Source organism: Desmodus rotundus, chromosome 8, assembly GCF_022682495.2.
Source record: "Desmodus rotundus isolate HL8 chromosome 8, HLdesRot8A.1, whole genome shotgun sequence".
Classification (NCBI taxonomy): Eukaryota; Metazoa; Chordata; class Mammalia; order Chiroptera; family Phyllostomidae; genus Desmodus; species Desmodus rotundus.
Window position 1 is genome coordinate 79,017,930 of NC_071394.1, and position 26,741 is coordinate 79,044,670.

A 26,741-nucleotide genomic window follows, 5' to 3' on the forward strand; every position below is an offset into this window, starting at 1 on the left:
ATCATTTCATGATACCTAGGTAAAACCAGGGCTTAAAATCTTATTTCATCATATAGTAGGTGTGTCAAAGTTGCTATTCTAAAATTCCCACTCAGAGAAAGTCACCTTTTTTTATACTTAACTTAAAAAAGAAGTACTTAGACTCTACTGAGACCAAAGAAAAACAGCAGCTCAGGGAACAGGCTTCGATGATAGTAGCACCTCTAGCTGATTAAAGAAACGAAGGTGAAGAAATTGTAGCCATGTTTTTTGGTAGAAATGTCTGGTACAAGTAACAGCTTATGAGCAAGAATTTTAAAATGAAAGGAAGAAAAGGGAAGTTTAGGATTAGCTTATAAAGCCTAACAATAACTAGACAGGTATATGCTTATGTCTGAAATTAAATAGAAGATTGTTTTTATTTGTCATCATTCAAACTCATATCTTTATGGCTTTTATGAGTTGTTGGAAAAATAAAGTTGTTCACAGAAAAGCATACAAAGATACAAACCGAGCCCAAAGAAGGTGTTTTGTCTTTCTTCTGTCTACCTGACAGTTGCTATAATTGTGATTTGTACTAATTATTGCCAAGTGGCTATGTGTAAAACTGAAAGACTGAAGAGAGGATTATTACTAATTGGTCACAGTCTAAACTAGTTTTCCCAAAGCATGGTTGTGGAACCTTAGTCCCACAAGACAATCTGTGGCAAACCAATATGTTGGAGAAGCCTTACTAACTGCCTCCTTCCCTGTGCGGATGTTCACAGACTGATTAACATTGTGAAGGTCTGCAGTACAGAACCCTGCTTAAATCAGTAGCTCCAAAAATTATTTAATGCTGTAGTGCTGCACACAGTCACAGAGACATCATGTTTTTTCCTATCTCCACTTATTAACAAACACTTTGCTTTTTTGAAATATGGTAATAAAACACCATCATTACATGAAACAAACTGAATGAATTCAGAACAATGAAGTTGAGACAACCTTCCAGGGGGAGACTATGAACCAAATAATAACTTTTGAGAAAAACTTTCCCAAGGCAGTGTTATGACCGTTCACACTTTTCAGGTTCTCTGCTCAAATTCCAGGGATTGTGTGAATGTCATGGAGACTCTACTATACTTTTCCAGCCCGAGCTGCTGGGATATTTTCTTGTCGGGGCAGGACTCTTGCCTCCCTTGTGCAGGGTGGAAAATAACCATTCCACAAAGAAATGCTGAGGAAGGCAAAGAGAAGGTAGTCAAGAATCAAATGGCAGATTGAAGGTCTAAATGCCTCTGTTGAATTGGTCCATATTTTTGCCTTACTTCCTTAGGGAAGCCGGGCTTCACCCAGATTAAAGTTTGACAGGATGAGATAAAGCATTGTTTTACTGTCCCTCATTTAACATGTTCTAGTTAGAGCAAAATCCCCAATATACTATATCACTCGAACAGAAAATCTTGGTAGCCCATTTTACATGCCAAATGTAAAAGTAGGTCAATTCTGGCCTACTTTTGAGCATTTGTGAGGATTTGCAAGATAAGTATGTGTCCAATACACCTATTTTCTTCCTGAGTCCTCGCCCGGGACAGATATAGATGGAAGAGTTCTTAGGGCATTGGTGTTTGCCAAACAACTGAATTTCTGAACAATACAGAATTAACAGTTAAGAGTGAATCCAAATGAAGACTATAAAGAAAGTAATCTTCTTTGATTGTTAGATTTAATCAACACAATATATTTCAAGTTTATTTATTTAGACTGTTCTATTCAGTTTAAGCTTTTTTTATTATTATTATAATCCCTGATCATGTTCCTGGGCATCAAAATAATAAGTCAATTTATTATCCCATTCTAAGCATCTACTGTGTGCCAAGAAGGGCTCATTATAGGGTACTATAGATGAAAAGGTACTGTATGTGACAAAGATTTGTAGGTTCAAATCTAATTATAAAGATGTATAATTCAGTGATGAATGAATAGGTGGAACAGAGGATTTTTAAGGCAGTGAAAATACTCTATATGACATTATAATGATGAATACATGTCATTATACATTTGTCCAAACCCATGGAATGTACAACACTGAAAGTGAACCTTAATGTAAACTATGGACTTTGGGTGATAACAATGTGTCAGTGTAGGTTCATCCATTATAACAAATGTGCCATTCTGGTGGGGGATGCTGGTAGTAGAGTTGATTGTGTGTACTGAGGGGCTAGGGGGTTTATGGGAAATCTCTTCCTCTCAACTTTACCATGGAACCAAAACTGCTCTGAAAAAAAAAATTAAGATTCTTTAAAAAGAAAATGTATAATTGAATTGTGTACACTATGATCCTTGTCTTCAAGGAACTTAAGGCCTTTACTCACTGTTCAGCACACTGAAATTCACAATTACAGTCCAAATTATCCATTATTTTATAAATTCACAGGATGTTCACTGAGCACTTTCTGGCATAGGCCTATGTAAAGGAAATTTCCTGAGTGTTTCCAACAGTAGTTCTCTCTTAGAAGCAGCCTGATTGATAAATGAAATGCTGTGGAATGTGAACCTTTTAAACATAAAATTGCTTTTTTTTTCCTCTGTTGAATTCCATTGGATTTTTTTTTTTCTTGCTTGAATTTTAGATTGACTGTATCATGGGAAAATCTTTACAAAAACGAAGTCTCTAGTTATCACTCCATGACTTCCATGTACATTGGTATCCACGAAAAAATACAGGAATGTGTTGGTTTACAATTGGATTTCTGACTATGGCTTTGAGTTTCATGGTATTTGAGTTAAGGAAAAACAATGAACTCAAGTCTTCCACCAGTTGAGTGTAGATATGACATGTAACAGAACTCTTGACCTCTCCCCGTCGTTATGCACAGGTGGCACGTTGCTAGCAGGAGTGAATGTAGTGCCCAGTGTGGTTTAGGGTACCGCACACTAGACATCTCCTGTGCCAAATATAGCCGGCTAGATGGGAAGATTGAGAAGGTTGATGACAGTTTTTGCAGCAGTCACCCCAAGCCAAGCAACCAGGAAAAATGCTCAGGAGAATGTAACACAGGAGGCTGGCGCTATTCTGCTTGGACTGAGGTAAGTTGGTTCTCTCTAAAAGAGATTCTTCTTCTTGAATGCTAAGTCTGATTAGTTGATGGCGATGAATCAACTAATTCATTCATTAAGGCTGTGTTGAGAAGCCCCATTCACCTGTACAGAAAAAGAGTACCAGAATTAATTTGTAATGCCTGACATGGCCATGGCATTTGGAAAATTGGTAATGGTAGACCAAATCATTCAATAACTTTTTCCATACCCCAATTTTGTTTTTCTTTGCCCATTCACTAATACTGACTTCATTATAAATTGGGCAAATAAATTGATAACATGAACAGATTGTCCCAAAATAACAACTAGAATTAACGAAGGATGGTTGGTTGGTTGGTTGGTTGGTTGGTTGTTTCTAAGGTCTGGCAGAGACAAGCCAGCCTTTCCAGGATCTTGAGCATGCTTGATAAGAAATTCCATTTTATTTATTTTCTTTGTCTTTTCAGTGTTCTGAAAGCTGTGGCGGTGGAATCCAGAGGAGAAGGGCTATTTGTGTCAACACACAAAATGATGTCCTAGATGATAGCAAATGCATACATCAAGACAAAGTCACCATTCAGAGGTGCAATGAGTTACCTTGTCCACAGTGGAAATCAGGAGACTGGTCAGAGGTGAGATGGGAGGGCTGTTATTTCCCCTAGGTCATCCTTGATACTCTAATTCCAAGTCCCCACCCGGGCTGTTCAAGTTTAAACCTACTGAACTTTTCTCCCTTCTCCTGTTAAGGAAACAACAACTCTAGTCCTCCACTCACTCCATGACTGTCATACTGGGTGTGATTACTCCACTTGCAATTTCAGAGGCACAGTGGTTTTAGCTGGATCACCCACCACAGCAGCTTTTGTTGGTGACTTTGAAGTTCCAGTCCTTCACCTCTTCTCCTCTTTGAGCCCTAACTAAGTCACTGTAAAGGGCTTTAGTAATTATACAGGCTTTAGTAATTATAAAGGCTTAAGTAATTATAAAGCTGCACTGGCTTAAATCTAAAGTAAATAACGAGGTGTCCTACTTCCTCATCTTTAAAATAGGAGAATTGAGACAACAGGGTGGGGAGAGGATTGAATGTAGGAGGAGATTTGGTAGAGCAGGGGAGAGTAATGGGGGGAAATGGGAGCAAATCTAACTGAACAATAAATTTTTTAAAACAATAAAAGTAAAATAAGATAATTAGACATCAGTGTGTGACTTATCTGACTTATCCATCCAGTTGCTAGTGGAAACTTGGAAAAGGGAAAGGACCAGACTGAGTGTTCCAGATTTCTGCCTTTCTTGCCCCAGGCGAACCCTTCTTTACTGAGCACAGGTGGTCCCAGAATAGCTAAACAAAGATGTTAGGGCCTCCTTCTTGCTTTTGTGCTAATGTTAGCACTCACTATTAACATAGCCCCATGAGATTCTCACAGAGCAGGTGACTCCTTCCACCTTCCTTCTGGAGAGCAAGTAGAAGGAAAACTGAAGTTTTCTTATTTATGGACGATGCCAGGAATGTGAGGAAGGAAATGTTTCCTGTTAACAGCTTCCGCGTGCATGTCCTTATCTCATCCACGAAAATGCAGAGTAACTGTTTACTTTCAGTATTAAAAAAAATGTGAGTCTTAAAAGGATACTATAATAGCCCGTTTAATGGCAGACAAGTAACAGTGTCTGATTCCTAGACAATTAACAATAAACTTAGTGCTCTCATTCTTTGTTAATAAGCTGCCTTAGCTTAAACTCTAGTATTGTTTTTAAAAAGATGAAAGAAGGTAGTGGGTTTATTTTTCTTAGATAGCTAATATTAGCTAAAGTATCACTTCAAATTAAGTAACAAACTTTTGCAAGAATGCTTGATAAAGTAGAAGCTGGAAATATCAAACATTTTTCAAGTTTGTTGTAATGAGCATAGACAATAATGATGATTATATTTAACATTTATTAAATGAGCATGTGGTAAGCACTTTACTTGGAGTCATTTTCATCTTTTTCACAATCGTTTGCAGTAGGCACTACTGTTCCCATGGTACAGATGAGAAAACTGAGGTATAGAGAGGTCACATGACCTCTGGATTAAAACCCAGGTTGGTCTGACTCATGAATTCCCTATACTTAACTCTATCCTAGAAAACTATGACTGCTGTTCTTCAGTATTTCATGGTGCTATGTCAAGTTTATTCTGTACTTGAAACTGGCCCAGAGCATGTATAAATACAGACGGAAGGAAGGAAAGAAGGAAGCTTTATTTATTTACAAATTGCTATGAGAGAGAGGAATTGCTGTGAGAAAAGGGCACACCTGCCCTTGTTAACCCGGGAACAACCCGGGACCCACATCACATTGTCCAGAACTGAGCCTGACTGGCTGTGCTTTCATTCCAGTGCCTGGTCACCTGTGGGAAAGGGCACAAGCATCGTCAGGTCTGGTGTCAGTTCGGTGAAGATCGATTAAACGATAGAATCTGCGACCCTGAGACCAAGCCAGCTTCCATGCAGACCTGTCAGCAGCCAGAATGTGCGTCCTGGCAGGCAGGTCCCTGGGGACAGGTATTTCAAATGATAAAGTTCTTAACTACATTCTTTCCTTTTTATCTGGAGAGGGCTTACAGCCTGGCATTCCAGCACCAGGGATTTCACTGCTGTGACTTGCGCTATTCCTTCATGGCTCAGTGTCAAAGCAAGAGAAACTCTGCAACCATTTCATCACACTTTCCAGGGTTGCCACTTGCCCTCCTGCTGCTGATTATCCCCTTTACAGACCCATGTACATGTCTTCACTCTTAGTTAAAACTACATTGAGACACGAACAGTTGAACAATTCACAACAGATCTCGAGTCTATCTGATGTTGTGTTTTAGTTTGCCCCTATGCTTCTGTTATAGAAAATGGGATCCAGCCCCAGCGTCTTTGGCAGGAGGGTCCAGACTGGAATTTGGGTGGGGTGTTTTGGCTCCCAATGTTTCCAAAGCTCACCTCTCATAAATAACTCAGACTCTTCAAACAAGTTAATTAGATCAAAGGCTGCAGAATTATCTCACTTTCAAGAATCTCTTCCGAGTCCCCTTGTCTGTAGTTTTTAAGTCATAACTAGATCTATTCTTAAAGGACAGAATGAAAGTCTCTCTTGGGCTTCCATTAGAGAAGCCACTACTCTTGGAATTAAGTCCTTCCCAATATAGAAGCAAAAAGCATTCTGGTACTATTTAAGTAGCTCTCCGGGTTCCCAGGAGAAGCAAAGCAGCTGTCTGCTGTCACTTATATAGTATCTTGAAGAATGACTCTTCCTCCACCCTGTCCAGTCACAGCCTCAGCCACTTCAGTTGTCTAGCTTGCATCTTCATTTCCAATACAGCTGCGGTAAAGGGAGCACTTTTATTGCTACTCCCTGGCACTTTTTGTCAATAGCATTAACACTTTTCCAAATCCTCCCCATTGCACAGCATCACTAGTCAAAAGGTTTGATCACTCTGCATAAATAGGGAGAGTCTACATACACTTCAAATATTGCCTCCTTTTTCTCCCATCTGCATAACTCTTAGGGAATAGTAAGAGGAAAGATGCACAGCTCAGGATCACTGTTAAGATCTGAATATAATATCATTTAGAACTGGTGGACCTATTTTTTACCCTTGTCCACACCAGGCCAATCCTAACCAGAGATTCATTCTTCCTTTGCCTGAACATGCAGTTCAGGGCAACAAACTGTGTTTTAAAATGTTGTTTAAAAGTAATGCCTGTTCATAAGAAAAATTTTGCAGTGTTATTTAGCAAAAAGAAAACCAAACATACTTATAACTCTATACTACAAAGATTACTATTATTAATAGGTTTCATTTTCTTTTTAAAACTAATAATAAGATTATATTTTGGTTTTTTTGTTTGAAGTAAAACTCATACAAAATTAACCATTTCAAAGTGAACAAATCAGTGTCATTTAGTACATTCATAATGTTATGCAACCACCACCTTTATCTAGTTCCAAAACATTCTCATCCTCCCAGAATACTCACTAAGCAGTTACTTCCCATTTGCTCTCCCTTTAGCCCCTGCAGTCCACAGTCTGCCTTCTTCCTCCGTGGATTTACTTATTCTAAGTATTTCACATAAATGGAATCATACAATACAGGACCTTTTGTGTCTGGCTCTTTCATGTAACATAAGGTTTTTAAGGTTGTAGCATATAATGTGGTTGTAGCATCCACATTGTAACATACATCTTTTCTTTGTTCCTTTATATGGCTGTGTAATACTCCATTGTATAGATATAGCACATTTGTTTATCCAGTAATCCCCCATGGGACAATTGGATTATTCACACCTCTTGGTTATTGTGTATAGTGCTGCTATGAATATTCATGTATGAGTGTTCTTTTAGTACCTAATTTCATTTCTTTTCAGTACATATCCAAGAGAGCTGTTAATGGGCCATTTGATCATTTGATGTTTAACTTTTTAACTACCAAACAGTTTTCAACAGGACATGCACCCTTTTACATTTCTACCAGCAATACACAAAGGGTCCAATTTATATACATCCTTGCCAACACCTCTTATTTTCCCACTTTTTAATTATGACCCTTCTAAGGTTTTAACTTTTATTTCCCTAAGGACTTGATGACCATCTTTTCATGTGTTATTGGCCATTTGTATATCTCCTTTGGAGAAATGCTTATTCAAGTCCTTTGACCATTATTTAAAATTTTATAATTTTGGTAAAATACAGATAACATTAAAATTTACTGTCCTAACCATTTTAAGTATACAGTTCAATGGTGTTAAGTATATTTATATTGCTGTACAACTAATATCCAGAACTTTTCATCTTGTAAAATGAAAACTCTGTCCATTAACTAACTGCCCATTCACCCTCCACCCAACCCCTGGCAACCACCATTCTACTTTCTGTCTCTATTAATTTGACTATTCTGGATACCTCTAGAAGTAGAATCATACAGTAATTGTCCTATTGTGACTGGATTATTTCAATTAGCATAATATCCTCATGGTTTACCCATGCTGCAGTAGATGTCAGCATTTTCTTCCTAAAATTTTTGAGGCTGAATAACAATCCACTGTATGTACCTATCACACTTTGTTTATGCATTCAGCTGTCAATGGCCACTTGGGTTGCTTTCACCTTTTGGCTATTGTGAATAATGTTGCTATGAACAAGTGGGTGTATTAACATCTCTCTGAGACTCTGCTTTTAATTCTTTTGGATATATACTCAAAAGTGGAATTGTTGGGTTATATGACAATTCTATGTTTAATTTTTGAGGAACCGCCCTACTATTTTTCATGGTAGCTACAGTGTGGAAGATATACAAATGATTGACTTGTACCCTCCTCCTTCCACTGGTTCACAGTTAAAGAACTGAACTCCTACAAATATAATTCCAGTGGAGGTAGAAATAATTTCAAATAATAGAGTGATAATTGATCAGTATAATTTGTACAGAGCAGGATTGCCTAATTTTAACTGATTTCTTTGGATGCCTACCTTTTGCCCCCACAATGATGGAAATAATTTTTCTCATGTAGAACGTCATGTGAAAAGTAAAGGAAGTAGAATTTTTGCTGAATTATGTGTGCTTTTGTTTTATTTCTTTCCCCCAGTGCAGTGTCACTTGTGGACAGGGATACCAGGTCAGAACAGTGAAATGTGTGGTTAGGACTTACATGTCAGAGGTAGATGATGATGTCTGCAACGCAGCAACTAGGCCCACTGAGACCCAGGTAAGTCTTTTTCATTCAATTCAGTTGTTACCTTTGTGCACTAAGATGCTAAAACTTCCCAGAACTTCAGTCAAATTGAAGTCTTTTTATAGGAAAGTATGTAGGTAGAAAAAACTACCTACATACTTGATTAAATTATTCTGGATTTACTTATTTGTTATATTTTGAATCTAATATTTTGATGTACCAGTTTTTTGTTGTCTGGTCATTGAAATGTATGTAGGTTTGATCCTGATTTTTATTGGATGACAAACGTTGATTACTTGGTCTCATTTTCTCGAACTTAGTTTTTTAAAATAATTTCAATTAGGGTTCGGCAAACAGAGTCATATATGTTCAAGCAGCAGTGTGCTGGTGCTGGCTTGTTCCTACATTTTACTGTTATCTATGCCCTTGAGGTTATTTACATGTGTGTGTCTGTATGATGGAAATACTATGTAATGGTGAGCTACTGTACCTCTCTTCCCAACTTGGTATCAAATTGGTAGCTTGAAATTGGCCATGGTGAGAGTATTTACAGCATGGAAGTCAGCAAATACTATATATTTCAGGGTTTTATTTTATTGTTTTGTTGATTATTTAGGCACAAGGAGTTGTTGGAGAAAATGTTAATAATGAAAATTAAACTTAAGAGTGTCGTGTCTGCAGCTGTTACATTGTGAATAACACAAAAAATTAAGAAAATGTTTTTCCAGTATTTGCAAAGAACTCATTCATGTCATTGAGGAATGAGTGAAGTTCTTACATACAACTTCATTATTTCACTTTCACCTTACTCTTAAAAGTAAACAAAACGTCAACTAACCTTTACATCAGAGTGACAGTTGTCCAGCACTTACAACCATAGTTTGTCAACAAATTCAAGAGTTCAGCAAAAATCAACAAAACTATTCTGTGAGAATCAATTGGCTGTATGGAATTTTAAGTGAACAGTTATACATTTTATTGTTATTTACAAGTCGTGTGCTACACATTCTTTATATCAATACAATTTATAATAAGCATATATAAACATATATGTATATATTCATATCTATCCACACAAACACATGCACACATTTTTTCTCAAGAAAGCTAGTTGATAATCACTTACCAGCACAGTGCGTTATGTGGGCCTTGATTTTGGCATCATTTATGAAAAGGGAAGACTTGGGTTTATACATTAGCTTTGCCAATTGCTGAAGGCAAGATTTGAACCTGGACTTTCTCCAGAACTCATGCTCCGAGGCTCCATCGGGCAGCACACTGCCTCTGTCTTGAGCACCCTTAGTCTGCTGCATGCCAACATGTGTTGTTTATGGATGAAGTGTGTGAAAAACGTAAATGAAGATGGCAGTGGTGTCCGTGTTGTCATTGCTGATCAATTAATCAAACACAACTCGTGAGTTGTGTCATCTTTATTTTTATTACTTTATTGAAATATTACAAACCACCATATTATAAATGCCTTGGAAATATTAGCTATTACATTGGAGAAGTCATGAAGTAAGGACTCAGCAACTCCCTTAAAGATTCCAAACATGCGTTTCTCTCTAAACTGCTCTATAATATGCACTGGACCAGAGGACAGGTCCACAGTTACAGCTTGTGAATCATTTCTTCCCTGTATAAAAAGATCCCTCAGGTCTGAGAATTTTTAGTTCTTATGTTTTCATATGCCATGACCATGAAAAGTGTGCATTGACATAAAGGTAACTGGCTTTCTCTTCTTTTCCCATCTAGGACTGTGAATTACTGTCCTGTAACCCTCTCCCAGCTGTCCCGGAAGCAAGGAGAAATGTACACAGTGCACCCAGAACCCAGTGGCGATTTGGGTCTTGGACTCCAGTAAGAAATAGAATGGTAGAAGTGGAGCGGGTGGAGGGCAAAGAAGATGTTCTCTGATGTGATCATAAAATGGACTGCTGTCCAGTTAGCAACTGATTCAAATAATATTCTACATTATTTTATTCCAACACTCAGTGCTCAGCCACTTGTGGAAGAGGTACCCAGATGAGATATGTCAGCTGCCGGGATGAAGACGGCTCCGTGGCTGATGAGAGAGCCTGTATAACCCTGCCTAGACCAGTGGCAGAGAAAGAATGTTTTGTGACTCCCTGTGGCCAGTGGAAGGCTTTGGACTGGAGCACTGTAAGCAAGTTCAGTGGGATTGGGAGAGGATTGGGGCACAGTAAAGGGGGTGACTATAACACGTCTCAGATGTTAATGGGTAACATTTAAGAATTGGACTTAAATTTAGATTGGGATTTAAATTGCTGTGCTTCATGTATGTGCATCTGGTATAAATCTTACCCAGATATATAAGAAATGCACATTTTTAAAAAACATGTAAGTCAATTTAAAGTCTACTTAAGCCCCTATCCTGTTGGGCTCATTGGAAAGCCAGTCTTAATTGAGTCACATGAGAATGTACTAGGTGTATAGGGGGGAACAAAGGCAGCAAAGATGAAGGGAAGAGTACAAAGATGGCCTTTCACCCTGAGTCTGGGTGTCTCCTGCATCCTATGGCCCCTCAGAGTCCAGTGGCTCTTGGCTTTCCTTCCAAGAGTAAAAAGTGAGAATCTTCATCCTGTGCTTTGCACTAGGCCTCTATATACACCAAGCACCATCTATGGAATTTTGTAGAAGTAGAAAAACCTTTGTCTCAGGCAGCTCCTGCTTTCTGCCTTGCCAAAATCACAGAGTCCAGGAAATACAAAGCTTAGGATAGATGAGGAGGTATCACAAGGAAAATGGAGACTAATATGTCAATAGATATCATAACATATATATAAAATTTGAGAGGTAGATTCAAAGAGAGCTTTGTAAACATTCAGATGTTGACATTTACTGGCTGCATGACCTTAATCTGGTTGAAGTCTTTGAGTCTTAATTTCTTCTGCTCTTCAAAGACCAAAAAATACCTATCTTCAAGGATGTTGTGTGGATTATTTGAAATTCTATATGTTAAATATTTAGCACAAAGTGGGTGCTCAATAAATGGTAGATAATCCCATTCTCATGCCTTGAGCCTCCCAACATACATGCATACAGACAGACAAATATCAGGTACATTTGTTTACTCATTAGGTATTTGATAAACTCACTGTACAAAAACTAGTGAACAACAAATAATAAAGTCCTTACCTTCATGGAGATTAGTCCAAAGGAGATTCCAGGCCCTGAGGAAATAAAAAAATAGATATATGTTACAGCAACACGTACTGATAAGCATTAGAGAAAAGTCCAGCAGAGTACTGGCAAAGAGAAAGATGGCTGTGCTTTCAGACAGGGTGGTCAGAAAAGGGCTGGCATTGATTGAACAGGACTAAATTAAGTGAGGAAGTAAGCCACGTGGATATTCCTGTGGTACAGCAGAAGGTGCAGCAGATGAGCAGACCTGAGTTATGAGCATTCTTGGCATGCTAAAAAAATCCATAAGGCCAGTGTGGCCGCAATGCAGTGAGTGGAGGATGACAGGAGGTGAGTGAAAGAGATAGCCAGTGACTATATCATTGGGGTCTACCATTTCAAGTAAGGACTTTCAAATAATATTCTCTATAACGTCCAATAACATCCAAAGTGAATTTGGGAGTCACATGATCTGACTTTTGTTTGCAAGCGTCACTGTTTGTGATATGTGGATGACAGACTTAGGGGGTGGGATCAAGGTTATGAGCAGGAGCCCAGATGAAAGGCCATTACAATAGTTCTGACAAAAGAAGATGATGGCTTGGACTGGAGGGGTGATGGTGGAGGTTGCAAAGAGTGTGTATTCTGAACACTGAGCTAACACAATTTCTCAATGAAAAGGCTATGGGGTGGGAAGAAAAGGGAGGAATCAAGGATAACACCAAATTTTTTGACCTGATTAACCTGGTGAGTAGTGGGCAATTTACAAAAAAATGCACATTCATGAATTTATGACTGCTGAATGACTGACCCTTTCTTTTTCTGAACATTCAACATAGTGTTCTGTGACATGCGGGCAAGGTAGAACAACCCGGCAAGTGGTATGTGTCAACTACAGTGACCATGTGATTGATCAAAGCAAGTGTGACCCAGATTATACCCCAGAAACCAACCAAGACTGTTTCATGTCACCGTGTCCTCAACGAACCCCAGACAGTGTTCTGGCTCAAAACCCTTTCCAAAATGTGGGTTATCACCCCAGGAGTTTCAGCCCTAGCCAAACCCATGTGCTTGGTGGAAACCAGTGGAGGACTGGACCCTGGGGAGCAGTGAGTATTTACTGAGGTCTTTTCTTCACTTGCCTTCTTCTCTTTCAGTGGAGGCACTGTTTAGGTAAAAACAGACGAGAAACACCTTTGAAGCATTTTTTTCCCCAAGAGGTTGACATGCATTTTCACCTCTTTCACCTGTTTTACCCAACCGCAGTGGGTAAATTGCAGTCCCTGAGAAAGTGCCACATAACGCTGTCTGCACACACCTATAAGCTACCTTAACTGGGTGGAGAACGGGGTGTCATGCTGGGTGACATGATCAGGTGGTCTCCTGGGAGGTGCTGTGAGCCTGGAGGCAGCACTGCCCGTTCTTACCTGCATGGAAATTAAAAGGGCAAAGGAACTTTGCTGAAAGGGAGCTCTTAATGAATGTCATTTTCCTTCTTGCTATTTTCCAGATGAGTGCAATGTCAAAGTGGCATGGTTGCTGTGTAATTTGTAGCAGTAGATCATGGTCCTGGATGGGGGTGGGGAGACACAGGAGGCTAGGTAAAAGCTTAAAAGCTATGTGTAGAGGAGAAGTACTATAACTTGTGGACTTTGGCAGGTCCCCTCTGCTCTTCAAGCCTCAGTTTTGTCATATGTAAAACAAAGTTAACCATAATTCTGGCTTTCCTGGGTTGTAAGAATGAAACTCAGTGATGCAAATAAAGTGCTTTGCACTCTGCCTGCCACAGAGTGAGACCTTACTAGGTGTCAGCAATAATCTTTATCATTACCATTGTCCTTCCAAATAGGAAGACCTTGAAAAATATTTAATATTCAAAGGAAAAATATGGTTTTGAATGTTTTTAATTTTTTACTAAATAATTTTCCGATAAAAATAGTTACATCGTGGAATATTGGTCATGTGGAATGGAACTGCAGGCAGAGGGAGGAAACACCTGCCTTGGTTGGTATGAGGCTTAAGGGTTTATTCATCACTCCAGGGTCTTCTTTTAAATTGTTTACTGTCCGTTTCCTTCTAGTACTGCTAATTGTGTTTAATTATTTCTGGACTAAAAAGCATTAGAAAGAGACTGTTTTTCACCTGGTTGTTTTAGTAAATCAGACTGACTTTCCTAGGAATTCTGATTAGCTGCTGAGCGTTTGCAAGTGTCCATTGTATATCTGCCAAGTTGTAGGGACCTTTGGCATCTCATTCTCCTGGCTTGCTTTCCTCTTCATGCTCCTTCACCTGGCTCAGAAGTGACTTTGGTTCTGAGACATCAAAGGGTGACTAATTACTAGGTGTCCCACAATTTTTCTGATTGAAAAATTCAGAACTTGCATATGTGTTCTAGTGCTAGCACTAGAAATTTTTAAAAAACATTTTAAAGCCACTATTATTTAGGACTGCATTTAGGAGTGATACATTCCTTTGAGACTGAATGATTCTGCCCCAGGCAGAATTCCCAATTATAGGGGATTAGGTAACCTTTTTGCAGCAATGGATGACACCATTATTTTCCCCATTGTGCCTGTTTTTTGTTTGGCAATTTTTTTTTCTAATTTAAGTAAGGCTGAAGTTGGACAATGTGATCTTTCAAGCCTCACTTGTAATGCCTGACCTCCTCCCAGGAGTGTGTGGGATGTGCATGCGTCCTTGCATGATACGGCACACAAACTGTATGTGTGTGCCTTCTGTGGCAGACAAGGCAGCAAAGAATCATAAGCACTAGAGAGTGGGAATCTCAAGTTTACACTGGGTTCTGGGGGAAGAACCTCATTTTACAGTAGACCTCTGCATAAACTTGAACCTTGTATGAGGCTTTCCATGTATTATCAGTTAGGGGTCTGTGGTTGCAAGCAGAAGAAAAGAAACTGACTCTTTCAATTGAAAGCAAAACAAACAAAACTGTTTGTTTAGCCCCAGTACAGGCAGAGACCAGTGCATCTTCAGGGATCTAGCTCAGGTCTGGCCAATTTTTTTCTGCAAGGGGACAGATAGAAAATATTTTGATCTTTGTGGACCATACGGTCTCTATCACAACTAACCAGTTCTGCTGCTGTAGCACAAAAGCAGGCATAGACAATAAACGAATGGGCATGGCTGTGTTCCAATAAAACTTTGTTTATAAAAACAGGTTGGGGGCCAAATCTGACTCCCAGACTGTGGTTTGCCAAGCCCTGCTCTAGGTGGAGCAATAACTAAAGAATAACTTCTTTAAAGAGTTTCTGTGTTAATGAATCCATTTTACCTCTGAACCACCCTTGAGTTACTCTACTCAGGATTCAAATTCCCAGGAAAGTTTGATTGTCTGGCTTGTTCCACTTCTCACACCTTGGCCAGGTCAGAGTATTCTCATAGACAGTCCCACCAAGGTGGCATCCATTGGGGGAGGAATTGTTCTTTACAGGAGAATTGGGCTGCCAGATGTAAGAGGAGTATATGAGGCAGGTAAGAAAAGCAGATGCCCATTACCTCTTGCTTCTTTAAAGGCCATTTGCCCTTTTTTTTTTGGTCCAGTGGGGATGATAGGTACAGGGTTTGTTCAAAGAAATATCTACCTAGAAAAATATGTCATCTAAAGAACATAGGAAAATTGTCAACAAAAGAAGTGCAGAGTGAAATTCTGCAACACAGGCCTTGAACTAAGAATCCCTGTTAATCAAAAAAAGACAAAAGTGAACCTGGAGAAGATCAGGTAAACACTGAACCTGCATGTGGGAGAATAAAGACCTATGCTGGCTGTGGGTTTAGAACTGTGCAGTGCAGTTTCAGGGCTCTACGGTTGAACTGCGTGGCCCCAGCTGAGTACTATGTCCATCTCTCTGGTCAGGTCCTCAGGAGGAAACATCTGCTTGGTCATTGGGCAGCCCTGGATTAGTTTGTCTTGGGTCAGGTACCCATCCTTACTCCAGTAGGCCATATTGAAGAGAAGGTAGAATGTGGCTTATAGAGTTGCTTCTTCCAGAAACTTGAATGGGACCAGGCAATAAATCCTGTGACCAGTGCTGTGGGAGTTAACAGGGATATGAGTTGTGACAGAACCCTCCCTCAAGGAGTTTACCATTTTGTTGGGCCATGGACTCACAGGAAACATGATAAAAAAATAATACAAGATTTCATTATGAAGGGAAAAATTCAAGGGCCAAAATATATATATTCCAACTTTATTTATAATAGGAAGTTCCTTCCAAATATTTGAAATTCTGGTCCCCAGACAAAGCCAATTAAAATGTGTTTTTTTATTATGGACTAATCTGTTTCAAAAGTAGAAAACAAATATTATCAAGTTTAGAGTAAGTATACCCGAACCATCTGAGAATAGAGGTAGAATATTTTAAAACACTCAAAATTTACCTAAATCAAAAATTACCTAAATATTTTCTCAGACAGAATTCATAAATCTATTTTCTTGCTCTATACATATTTTAAGTTAAATTCAATATATTTTTAAACCTCTCATAATTTGACAAGCATAGGTAGGGAAATTGAACTGAGGTCCAATATGATAAGCAATATATATTCACATCATTATCTGAAAGAAGCTGACCAGCAAAAAGCAGCATTTACAGGTATTTTGAAATAACACTGGTGTGAGCTGAGGTTTGATAGAAAGCACAAAGCAGCCATTAGAACCTGGAACTCAACATTGTTGCAAATGCATTTTGATGTGATAACTCGTGGGAATTACATTGCTATGAGAACTAGATGGTTATTTTATAGGCAAATTGTTAAGCATCAGAGTGGAGGATACTAGCAAACACATTGGGTTTCAAAAGATAACAAAGTTATGGAAAAAACACTTGAGATGTAGATAAATAAAAGAGCTTTGAGAAGCTTGTGTTGGAAGTTAGCTGAAATGCAAGCATAATTCTGTGACAACCATGAGAGGGGTTGAACGTCCATTTGAAGAGAGGTTTGTCCATATAAAATTCAATGAAGTTCATTGGGAAGTATACAGAAAGAAAGAAAATAAACCTTGCTACCATCAGCCACTAAGTAGACCCTATTATGAAGGGAGAGATGGCATCATTACCTGTGAGAAAATGATGTCAAAGTGGTGTTTCATATAAGGGAATGAGTTAATATGAAAGCTTAATTTCAACAACTAGCTATTAGTTAAGCCATGTAATTTGATGCCTGTGTTGAAAGGGAAGTCAGATATTGGTTCTAAATAAGCACTTGGAGTTTTGAAAAGAAAAGAATGTCTCAATAGACTGTGGTGTCATTCAACACCTGTGTACCTGTCACAAATGCAGAGAAGATAAAGGAGGACCATAAATAGGTCTGCTTTGGAAATCACAACACATTATCACTCATTAGACATTTTCTGAACACCGGCATTTACCAAACACCTACATTAGACATTTACTGAACACCTACTCAAGGCCTAATATGTACAAAGGAGAAGCCATGCTTCTGCCCTCCAGGTATTTATTGTAAGACTTCTCCATCAAACAACCCAACAAGAGGGAACATCTCACAACTGCTTTCTGTCCATTGTGGACAATTTCTGTCACTTGTGTCTCTGACCTTTCAGTCAACTGTTTTTTGTGATCCTAAAGTGGAAATGGAGGTGGGGCTTAACCTGTTGACTGATGTCTGATGTGTTCAGTGTTCTAGTACCTGTGCTGGAGGGTGGCAGCGGCGTGTCGTGGTATGTCAGGATGAGAACGGATACACTGCAAGTGACTGTGTGGAGAGAATCAAACCTGATGAGCAAAGAGCCTGCGAGTCTGGGCCATGTCCTCAGTGGGCTTATGGTAACTGGGGAGAGGTGAGAGTAAAAGTCTGTTTATACGTCCTCTGGAAAAAACATAGAGTAATTTTGCATGCCCAAACTGTGTTATTGTTCATAGTTTATTTGAAGGAAGAAGAATTAGCTCCAGTGAAAGCTTCTTGATTTGAGATTATCTAGGAGACATGTCTTAATGCTAAACTACTTTAAAAGTATGTTCGTGACTAATTGTATAGACAGTTTGATTACATTGGAGAGGAAAATTAGGAAAGAATGCAGATAAATGCTAATATAAATTGTTAACCTGTGCTAGTTAAAAAAAAGTGGAGGCCTGTAAAGTGATTGAAAATATGTATTAAATTAGTTAACAGAAATTTTGACATTTTCTTCAGAGTTTTGGGATGTTTGTGATACACTCTTACTCTCAAAGCATAATGTCTCCCATTATTTTAATCCCCTGATGAAACCAGAATGAATGGGTGTTATTTTTCCTATCAAAGGTGACTCCTTTTAAACATGGAGTGAATGATTAGTTGTATATTCTCAAATAGTGAGATTCTTTAGCTGTTACTTTTTAGACCTTTTTAAAGGGTCTGACTGATGAAGGGCAGTGGAGTATTTCAACCAGAGAAAATTGGGTACCATTCCCAACCCTGACTCATATAAGCCACGTGGCCTTGGCAAAATGTAACTTTGCCAAACATCTTCATCCTCTTCCATAAATGGGGATGATAATGGCATCATATTCACAGTATCCATGGCTATTATATGAGATGGTGCATGTCAAATGCCTATCACATAACCTTCAAGCAAAGGTAACTGCTATGATAAAAATGATAATTATTACTAGTACTAATTAGTATTACTATCATTATTAAATGGGCTAGAGCCACTATTACATGTAGGGCTTATCTACTTATTGTTGTGTTTTCTTGAATTTACAGGGAGATCACATATTTAAAGCTTGTTGAGTTGTTCTGTCTTGACTGTAAAATTTATAAAATAAAACATGAGGATTAACATCTTGGATTCCAGTGCCAAGAGGGGAAAAAGACAAATGAGATGAACAGGCACATTAGTGCACCCTCCTGCCTAACTGAAATCATATGTTCACATTTCATGGTTTCATACACGTAACCCAGTAGTCATAGGCAGTCATTACAGAGATTTTTGTTGACTTTCGTTGACAGTGCGTCATCCTGGAGGGCTTGGCTCAAAGGCAGGAAGGGAGAGTCAGGCTTTGAGAGTCATGTAGTATGGCTTTCCCAAAACTCCTCAAAACATTTTGTCCTGTGGGACCCATGATTAAGCTTCTGTAACTGGACTGAAGCCAGGAGAGTACACACATTCACTGAGATGCTTGCTTTCAGCACAGACCAGATCAGTCCACATTCTGTGGGAGATCTGGCCTTGACACGGCAGGGAAACCAAATGTCAGTGTTCCTGGATGTGAGCACAGCAGTTTCCTATCCAAGAAATACAACTTGTTCCTGCCTTAGAAGTTTGGATCTGGGCAGGAGTCAGAACTTGATCCAACATTCCCATTATGCTGTTTATTCATTCTCAGGGAAAGTCATAGTTATTCTAAGATTCATAGATAATGTAAAATATTTTGACATCATAAAGGTCTTTGGAGATTGAAGTCACAGAATAGCCAAAGGTTGGTGACAGCTTCTTAAAAGTTTCCAGGAAATAAAACTGGCTAAGTCATTATTTATTTTATATGGGACTGGGTGGGATTTGGATATTTGATTTTTGGTTTTGTATACTGTAATCCTATCCTAAATGCTTGTTATTCAATTGACCTTGATCAAGTTAATTAACCTCTTTTAAGCTTAGTTGCCCCATATGTAAAATAGAGCAAATAATGATTCTCTCCTCTTGATGAGATCATAAGCATTGAGTGCAGGTGAAGAGGTAGCACTCAGTAAAATATACCTACCATTGAGGTAGAGAGCTATTGTAGATATTACTTTGGAAAATTCAGTGTGGTTCTGTCTAGAGACTTACATTGTCCTGTGCCAAAATAGAGTTCAACTAAGAAATATTTCTTATGGGAAAAGAAAATTTGCCATTGGCTCTTCAGACAAAATAACTGTAGCCTTCCTTTTCCTTTTTGCAGTGTTCTAAGCCGTGCGGTGGAGGCTTGCAAACAAGACTGGTGGTGTGTCAGCGGCCCAACGGTGAACAATTTCCAGATCTGAGCTGTGAAATTCTCGACAAGCCTCCAGATCGTGAGCTGTGTAACACACATGCTTGTCCTCAAGATGCTGCATGGAGCACTGGCCCTTGGAGTTCGGTACGGCACTATTAATGTTTGTTAACCAAACTATCTAACTAATATACCCATTTCCAAGGTATTCTGGGGCATTCCTCTAGAACAGATGCTCACAAGGGCATACCTGAAACTGTGTGATAAACAGAATATTATTATCATTTTCTTCATATTGATATGCAATAGAATTGATTGTTTATGATATTGCCAATGTGACTTTACAGAATACATATACCTCATACAGGAGTGGTGCCAATGGCCCAGAAAAAGCTCCCTTTCATTGGAGGGACTAGACTACATATATTTGGATTTTTTAAAAAGAAACTAAATAACTTAATGTAATTATTAAGCTTCAAAGTAATTTAAGCAGACAGCTCAATAGCAGGCATACTTTCCTTTTCAAAGCTGTGGTTGTTTTGACTTTGGGAAGATTCCTGCTTATTGAGGCCAAAGCAATGTTTCCTTCATTGACTGTGATTTGCCACTGTGTGACTCAGGTACAACTCTCAACATAATCACCATAAAGGTTGTATTCATAAAATAGACTTAAATCATTTGAAATACACAAAAGGCCAACAGTGCACTCAGTGACCTGATGCTTTTCACTGTCTGCAATGTTTTCCACAAAGACACGAAGCCCATTTGAGACTTTCTTGCTGTGGTCCTAGGGTTCCTCTGCTGTCTGCTTAGTTGACATTGTGAGACAGGTTTCCACTCTAAACACTATACAAACGTCCAGGGCAGCTCTGGGCAAACAGAAGGATCAGCAATATCAAAACAGTACTTTGGCTGAGTTGTGCCATAACCTGTGAGGCCGTTAGGGCTGTTTCATACTAAACATTCCTTTAAATACAGTAATTGCACTGAAGCTGAAATTATGTTCTATTAAGTCATATCCAGAAGTTTTTTTATATGATTCTAGGAAAAGTCTTAACCATTCCTGGAACCAGCTAAAGAGCAGATTAACTGACATGGCATTCTTAATACCAGTTGATGCTTCTCATAATCAAGGGTTTCAGTGTCTGAAGGTAGAACACTAGCTATATAACCTCTGTCCTTTGTATTACGTAGAAATGTAGAGGATTTTAGAGTACCATTTCAACTGATACTATTTAGCTGGGCTGTAGGATTTTATTTAAGAGCTTAAGAAATGCCAGGGTCAGATCAATGTCTCCCTGGAGCATTTGTCAGCAGGATTAGCACCATCCCCCACCCCAAAGTGAACACTTTGAAAAAGATCAGAAATAACCTTAGATTGTCAGGAACATCCTCTGACATTCTTAACTACTCTAATTTGCCTATTATATATTATTCTTCATGAAATTCTCCCCCTTGAGCCCCTTATATTTTTGTCCTATTTACTCAGGCAAGAATACAACCACAGCAGAATTATGTTTCAGAAAGTCTACTAGCTCTCTAAAGAGTTGTCTTCCTTTAATTTGACCAAAAATGTCACCTAACCCTCAGGGGAAGGGGTGTGTGCATGTATGATATAATGCAATATAAAAATATAATACATATTGTATACTGTATATGGTATACATGTATATATCATATACAATATAATAAATATATTAGTTTCCACAGCATTCTCTTCTTTGAACAGTTTCTAAATAGAGCTCAAAATTTTTTACATGGGATCACCACCTACCCCACTCATATTTCAAGAGTTTAAATTTTAAAATACAATCTGCTATTTAACTTAACTGAAGACTTTAAGAGTTTTATTTTTACTGTAGTTGTTCTTCTTGGACCTGCCTGGAGTTTTCTGAAACACAGAGAGAAAAATATAGAGATTTTAATCCTCTGTTATGCACAGAAAGAAATACATGGATTTCTAAAATATTTTTGCTGCTTCCATGATTTTAATGGAGGATCACTTACTTTATAAAGTGATCATTATTCAAATATATATTTAAATGCCTCTGCAGCTCAGGAGCAAGGCCATTCCTTCAAGACTTTTGTGGTTTTTTTAAAAATTCCATCAAAACCGCTTTATTTAAATAGATACATTTATATTACTTAAATGTATATGTGTGGGGGAAATCTTTCAGATTCTTACTGTAGGATTTTCATTTTACTTTTATGTTGACTTTTGTGGGTGCGTTGGTACAGTTTCATAGTAATTCTAAACTTAAGCATACCTCAGTGAATTGTGTCAATAGCCATAAGCCACTTCTGTGGTGCTTCATCATTATAACTGACAGTGAAATTAACAACAAAAAGTATATTTGAGGTACTAACATGTTGCTTTCAACAGAAAGCAGACTGTATTTATCAGAGACCAAGGCTAACAATTAGTCCTTCAGCAGCTTGCTTTCAGTCCCCAAGGACTCCCATGCTGGAGGTAACGTTGAGAAGCAACTGCCACTGTGAGCAGGCCTTTTCCAAAGTCAAAATGGAGACAGCTCAGTTCAACAATTGTTACTAAGGAGCGATATTTCTCCTATTTTAGGAAAGAAACTCCACAATGGTGTTAGTTCTAGTCTCTAAACTGAAGCTCCCATGAACATAGGGTTCAAGTACCTGTTTGGGGCCCTTAGTTCTACCTCAAGTCACTATAAATTGATTGTGAGAAACATCCTCCAAAAATTCAGCCTTTTCTGTCTTCTTTATAATGTGTCCTTGCACTACTAGCTGATACTGTTCTGTTTTTGAAATCAGGTTCTTCCACTAATAAGCCTTTCAGTGGGCTCCTGCAGCCAGGCTCATGAGCTAACTGTGCAGTGAATGCACACATACCTGTCTAGGGGGATACACTGGGAAGAGAACTCTGTACTATCAAATGCAGCCCAAAGTGGGTTAGAAATCCACACTTCTAGAGTAAACTGACTCCTCAAGATAATTAAAGTAAGAACAGTGGCTAGGTGAGGGATGTTACCCATCCAAGCTGGTCCCATGGCATGCCTTTTTGCCTTGCTCCATGTATCTGCTAGCTGATCATCTTGCAGACTAGTCCTTCACAGGAGAAATTGCTCATTTTGTTTTCCATGACAAACCTAAAAGTGTTTTCTGAGCCTTGCTTTAGGTGGTTTGAATAATGCTTGTTGACCCAAACTGTGAGAATTTATGATTTCACAAAGGAACGGTGCTTTTGTTTCTGCCTGGCCAACTTATGAATTTTGTCTACCTCATTTTCATATTAAAGTTTGCAGCTCTTGTAGGTAGAAAGAGGAAATGTTTGACATCAGCGATTTTATCACCTTACTGCATTTCTCTCTAGTAAAAAATATAAATGTAAACATTGCTATCATATTTTCTGAATACAGCTTTAAGAAGCCAAAGCCTAGTGTTATCTGAATAATTTGAGCAGTACAGATATCTATGTGTTTATATAATAAAGTATAATTTATTTTTCTATGTTATTTAATTTTATATGCAATGTTTAAAAATCTGTGTTTATCAGCAGACTGTAAAGTCAAATAGGCTATGTGAATTAGAAATTCATTTGTATATTTCTTTTGGTTTTTAAAAGGTACACTTTAATTTTATATGCTTCCAACCTGTACCATCCCTCTCCAAATCTGAGTAGCCAAATGGCAAGCTTTATGTAACTGGATAGTTTAAAATGTATAATCTAAAGGAGAATACTTTTTAAAATATTTTTGAATTGGAAATGATGCTTAGTGATATAAACAAAAATATATGAGGCTTAACATTTGTTGGGTTTTTTCTTTTCTAATACTGTTGTCCTGATTTATTGAACCTGAACTATGAAACATTAATGCTCCATTTATTGAATTTGTAGATAATGATAAAACATAGCCAGAAGATAAAATGAGTGATTAGAAGAAATGATTCTATGCATGTGAGAGGACTAGGTATAGGAAGGAGCTCACCTAAAGTGCATAAACTTCATCCTGCTTTATTCTTTGTGTTCAGGTAACAGTAAACTACTTCAACATTTGTCAGTTCTGTTATTGGTTTGCCTGCAGTACATTTCAGAAAACATTTCTTATTAAAGAAAAATAAAGAAAATACTGGAACAATAAGCTTGTAAGTTTTAAGAGAGCCATACTTTTCAAAGAATTATAAATCACAAAGGTGAGCCCAGTCTCCTATTGATTGCACATCCCCCTATGAAGCCTCCAGTTTGGTAATTGAGGGTGAAAGGACTAAAGTAAGGGAGTTTTTATATGAGTTTGGTGTTTTATAAGGTGCTGAATAATGTGAAAATAATAACTTTATAAGGTGAAACTAATAACTCTTAAAAGCAGATGATCACAGCTAATATTTACTGATTATTAACTATGTACCAAGCAAAGGTAAGCAGACATACATCATATTCAAGCCTCATGTTACCCTGTGACGGAGGTGTTTTTATGAATATATTTGACTGTATGATAATCTACTTTAGTGATAAGACTTCAATGTCAGTATACTAGCTATATTAATCCTGCTTATTTTGATAGAAACGAACAACCTATGTTCATAATGAAATATTTAAACTTCTGTTCATATTCAGTAAAGGACATGCCTAACAGTCACACCCCATCTAACCTCAACACTATGGAGCTAATGTTGCCCATTTCACTCCAATGACAGAAAATCCAAATTTAGCACTGTTATCAGTAAATTCCCATAACCAGCAGTTAGGGATACTTCAAACAGCTAGTTATGTTGAGGGAATGGCAAAACACATCTGTCTTTCATTTTAAAGATATCATGTTAGCCAGATTAGAAGCGTGATGTAAAGATTCAACCACAAGGAATATCACATCAAATGCATATACATTTTGTATAAATATGAGATGTTTTTAGTAACAAAGACACATTTTAAACATACTGTTTTAGTGCCTTTTTAAAAAGAAATAAGAAACACATTATTTGGCTTATCAATATGGAGTATAAAAATAAGATAATTTTTTAAATCAAAACATCACAACACATAAAATTATTAAATTTACCTGAATTCAGTGTAGATTAAGACTCTAGAAACCACTCTTCTAAAAATGTGTGCCAAATAAGCACAGCACTGGCCTGCATCTATTTCACTGGACATAAAACTCAGCTGACCACTTTTTCCCTAGTATTTATAGTGATTGTATGCCTTCTGACAGCTGATATTTTGTGATAGCTTGGCAGATTTCTGCTTTTACAGTTTTAAAAAGTCCAAAGGTGAGGACAGGGGTGGGCAGGGGATGGAGGGTGATGAGACTCTGAGGAAGAGGGAAGGTCTGGCGCTGACGCACGTCAGAGAGCTGCCTTCTGGAATGGAAAGCATTGGGACTGGAATGCGGGGTGGGGGTAGAGGGTGAGACCGCGTCTAACTGGCTGGCAGGCAATCCTGATTAGTAAATGCAGTTGAGGAAGATTTATTTTATGAGGGGGAAATAAAAAACTCTGGGTCATTCCTTAAAAAATAAAAGTCATTCATTTTCAGCAAATACTTTTTATGTGCCTGCTGTGAGCCAGGCACTGTTCTAAGAGCTAAGGATATAGCAATAAACAAGTCAGCTATTCATTCTAGTGGAGAAAGAGAAAATTCAGCATTAAAGGAATAAAATTACACACATAATTAAAGAATAGACCTTTTTTTTACTTGGCAGCCTCACAACAACCATAAAAATAAAAATACATATTACTATTATGATATAGAGAAGGGTGGGGAAAATTAGGTTAATAATAATAAATAATACATTAATAGTACAAGGATAAAGTGTTTCGCATACTCACAACTGTAAACCTACTTTTGCCAACATATACAAATAATATGTATATTATTTATATTATATACTCTATATATAGTCTTTATGGGTGCTCATGAACTTTCTTTAATAAATACAAATTATTGATCTTATCTTTCCTTTTAAGTGTGCAATTGCCCAACTATTTTCAGGGATAAATGCTCCCTGGCTAATGGCATGGAACCTTTAAAAACCTCCTAGCAGGGAATATCCTTCTACTCACTTTTACACTAGAACCCAGAAGTGAGTTCAGTGGTCTTCGAGCCTGGATAAGAGGAGGACCTGGCTGGCTGGCTGCCTCTCCCTGCTGCAGTTCTAGCCTCCACACACATGTGGGAAGTTGTGGCCAAGAGCAAGTTCCCCCGTTGTTACGCAAGTGGGTACAACAAGATCTGGAATGTGTGTGTTGCCACCCACCACCTTTGCTTCTTGTTGTTTCCTCTAAAGTGGGATCATTTTCATGAGTGGTTTTAATGACCACAACTTCCCTTTCCAGAAATTTACACAATAGAGCATGGGCAGCCCAGAAAAGAGTGTGCAGGAGGTTGTATGGAAGATAGTCAACATCGGCTGATTCTACAAAGCCATCACTCTTAGCCAGATCTGCATCCCCTTTTCTCCTCTTAGAAAGAGGTTATGCTTTGGCCAATACAGCCCAGTAACTCTCTATCATGATAGAAATGTTTTCTATCTTTATTATCTGATATGGAAGCCATTAGCCACATGGGCTAATATCGAGCAATTTTAATTACTCTAAATTCAAACAACCACCTGTGACTGGTGGCTACCGTACTGGCCAAGGCAACCTCAGGCAACAGTGCAACTTTAGCAATTAATAATAAACTAGCAAAGAAGTCAATAAACTTATAAAAATAAGTTGGGAAGAAAAACCCTGTATCAGCATATAAGAGGCCCTACATAGGATGCCCTTCCCTGCAATGAGTGGCATTCTCTCGCCATTCTTCTGTGTTATGCCTTTGTTCTGAAACACTTCAGTGGGTGTTCCCTGACAGCTGGGCTTTAGAAAAAAAACAGGACAATAAAAAAGAGAGGCTATCAGAACCAGCTGTCTTGAGAGTAGTAACTCCAGGGCCGCAATGTAAAAACAGCTGTTAAAA

The 26,741-nt window shown here is 38.2% G+C and overlaps 1 protein-coding gene across 1 annotated transcript in view; it reads left to right on the plus strand.

Annotated features, from left to right (window-relative positions):
- ADAMTS9 (ADAM metallopeptidase with thrombospondin type 1 motif 9) overlaps positions 1 to 26,741 on the plus strand; it is a 164,678-nt gene that overhangs the window by 72,234 nt on the left and 65,703 nt on the right. The window contains exons 20-28 of the mRNA XM_053929461.1: positions 2,841 to 3,051; positions 3,510 to 3,674; positions 5,418 to 5,582; positions 8,652 to 8,771; positions 10,494 to 10,598; positions 10,734 to 10,901; positions 12,722 to 12,991; positions 17,539 to 17,700; positions 19,784 to 19,960. Of these exons, the coding sequence (XP_053785436.1) occupies positions 2,841 to 3,051; positions 3,510 to 3,674; positions 5,418 to 5,582; positions 8,652 to 8,771; positions 10,494 to 10,598; positions 10,734 to 10,901; positions 12,722 to 12,991; positions 17,539 to 17,700; positions 19,784 to 19,960 (1,543 nt within the window). The remainder of the gene's footprint in view (positions 1 to 2,840; positions 3,052 to 3,509; positions 3,675 to 5,417; positions 5,583 to 8,651; positions 8,772 to 10,493; positions 10,599 to 10,733; positions 10,902 to 12,721; positions 12,992 to 17,538; positions 17,701 to 19,783; positions 19,961 to 26,741) is intronic.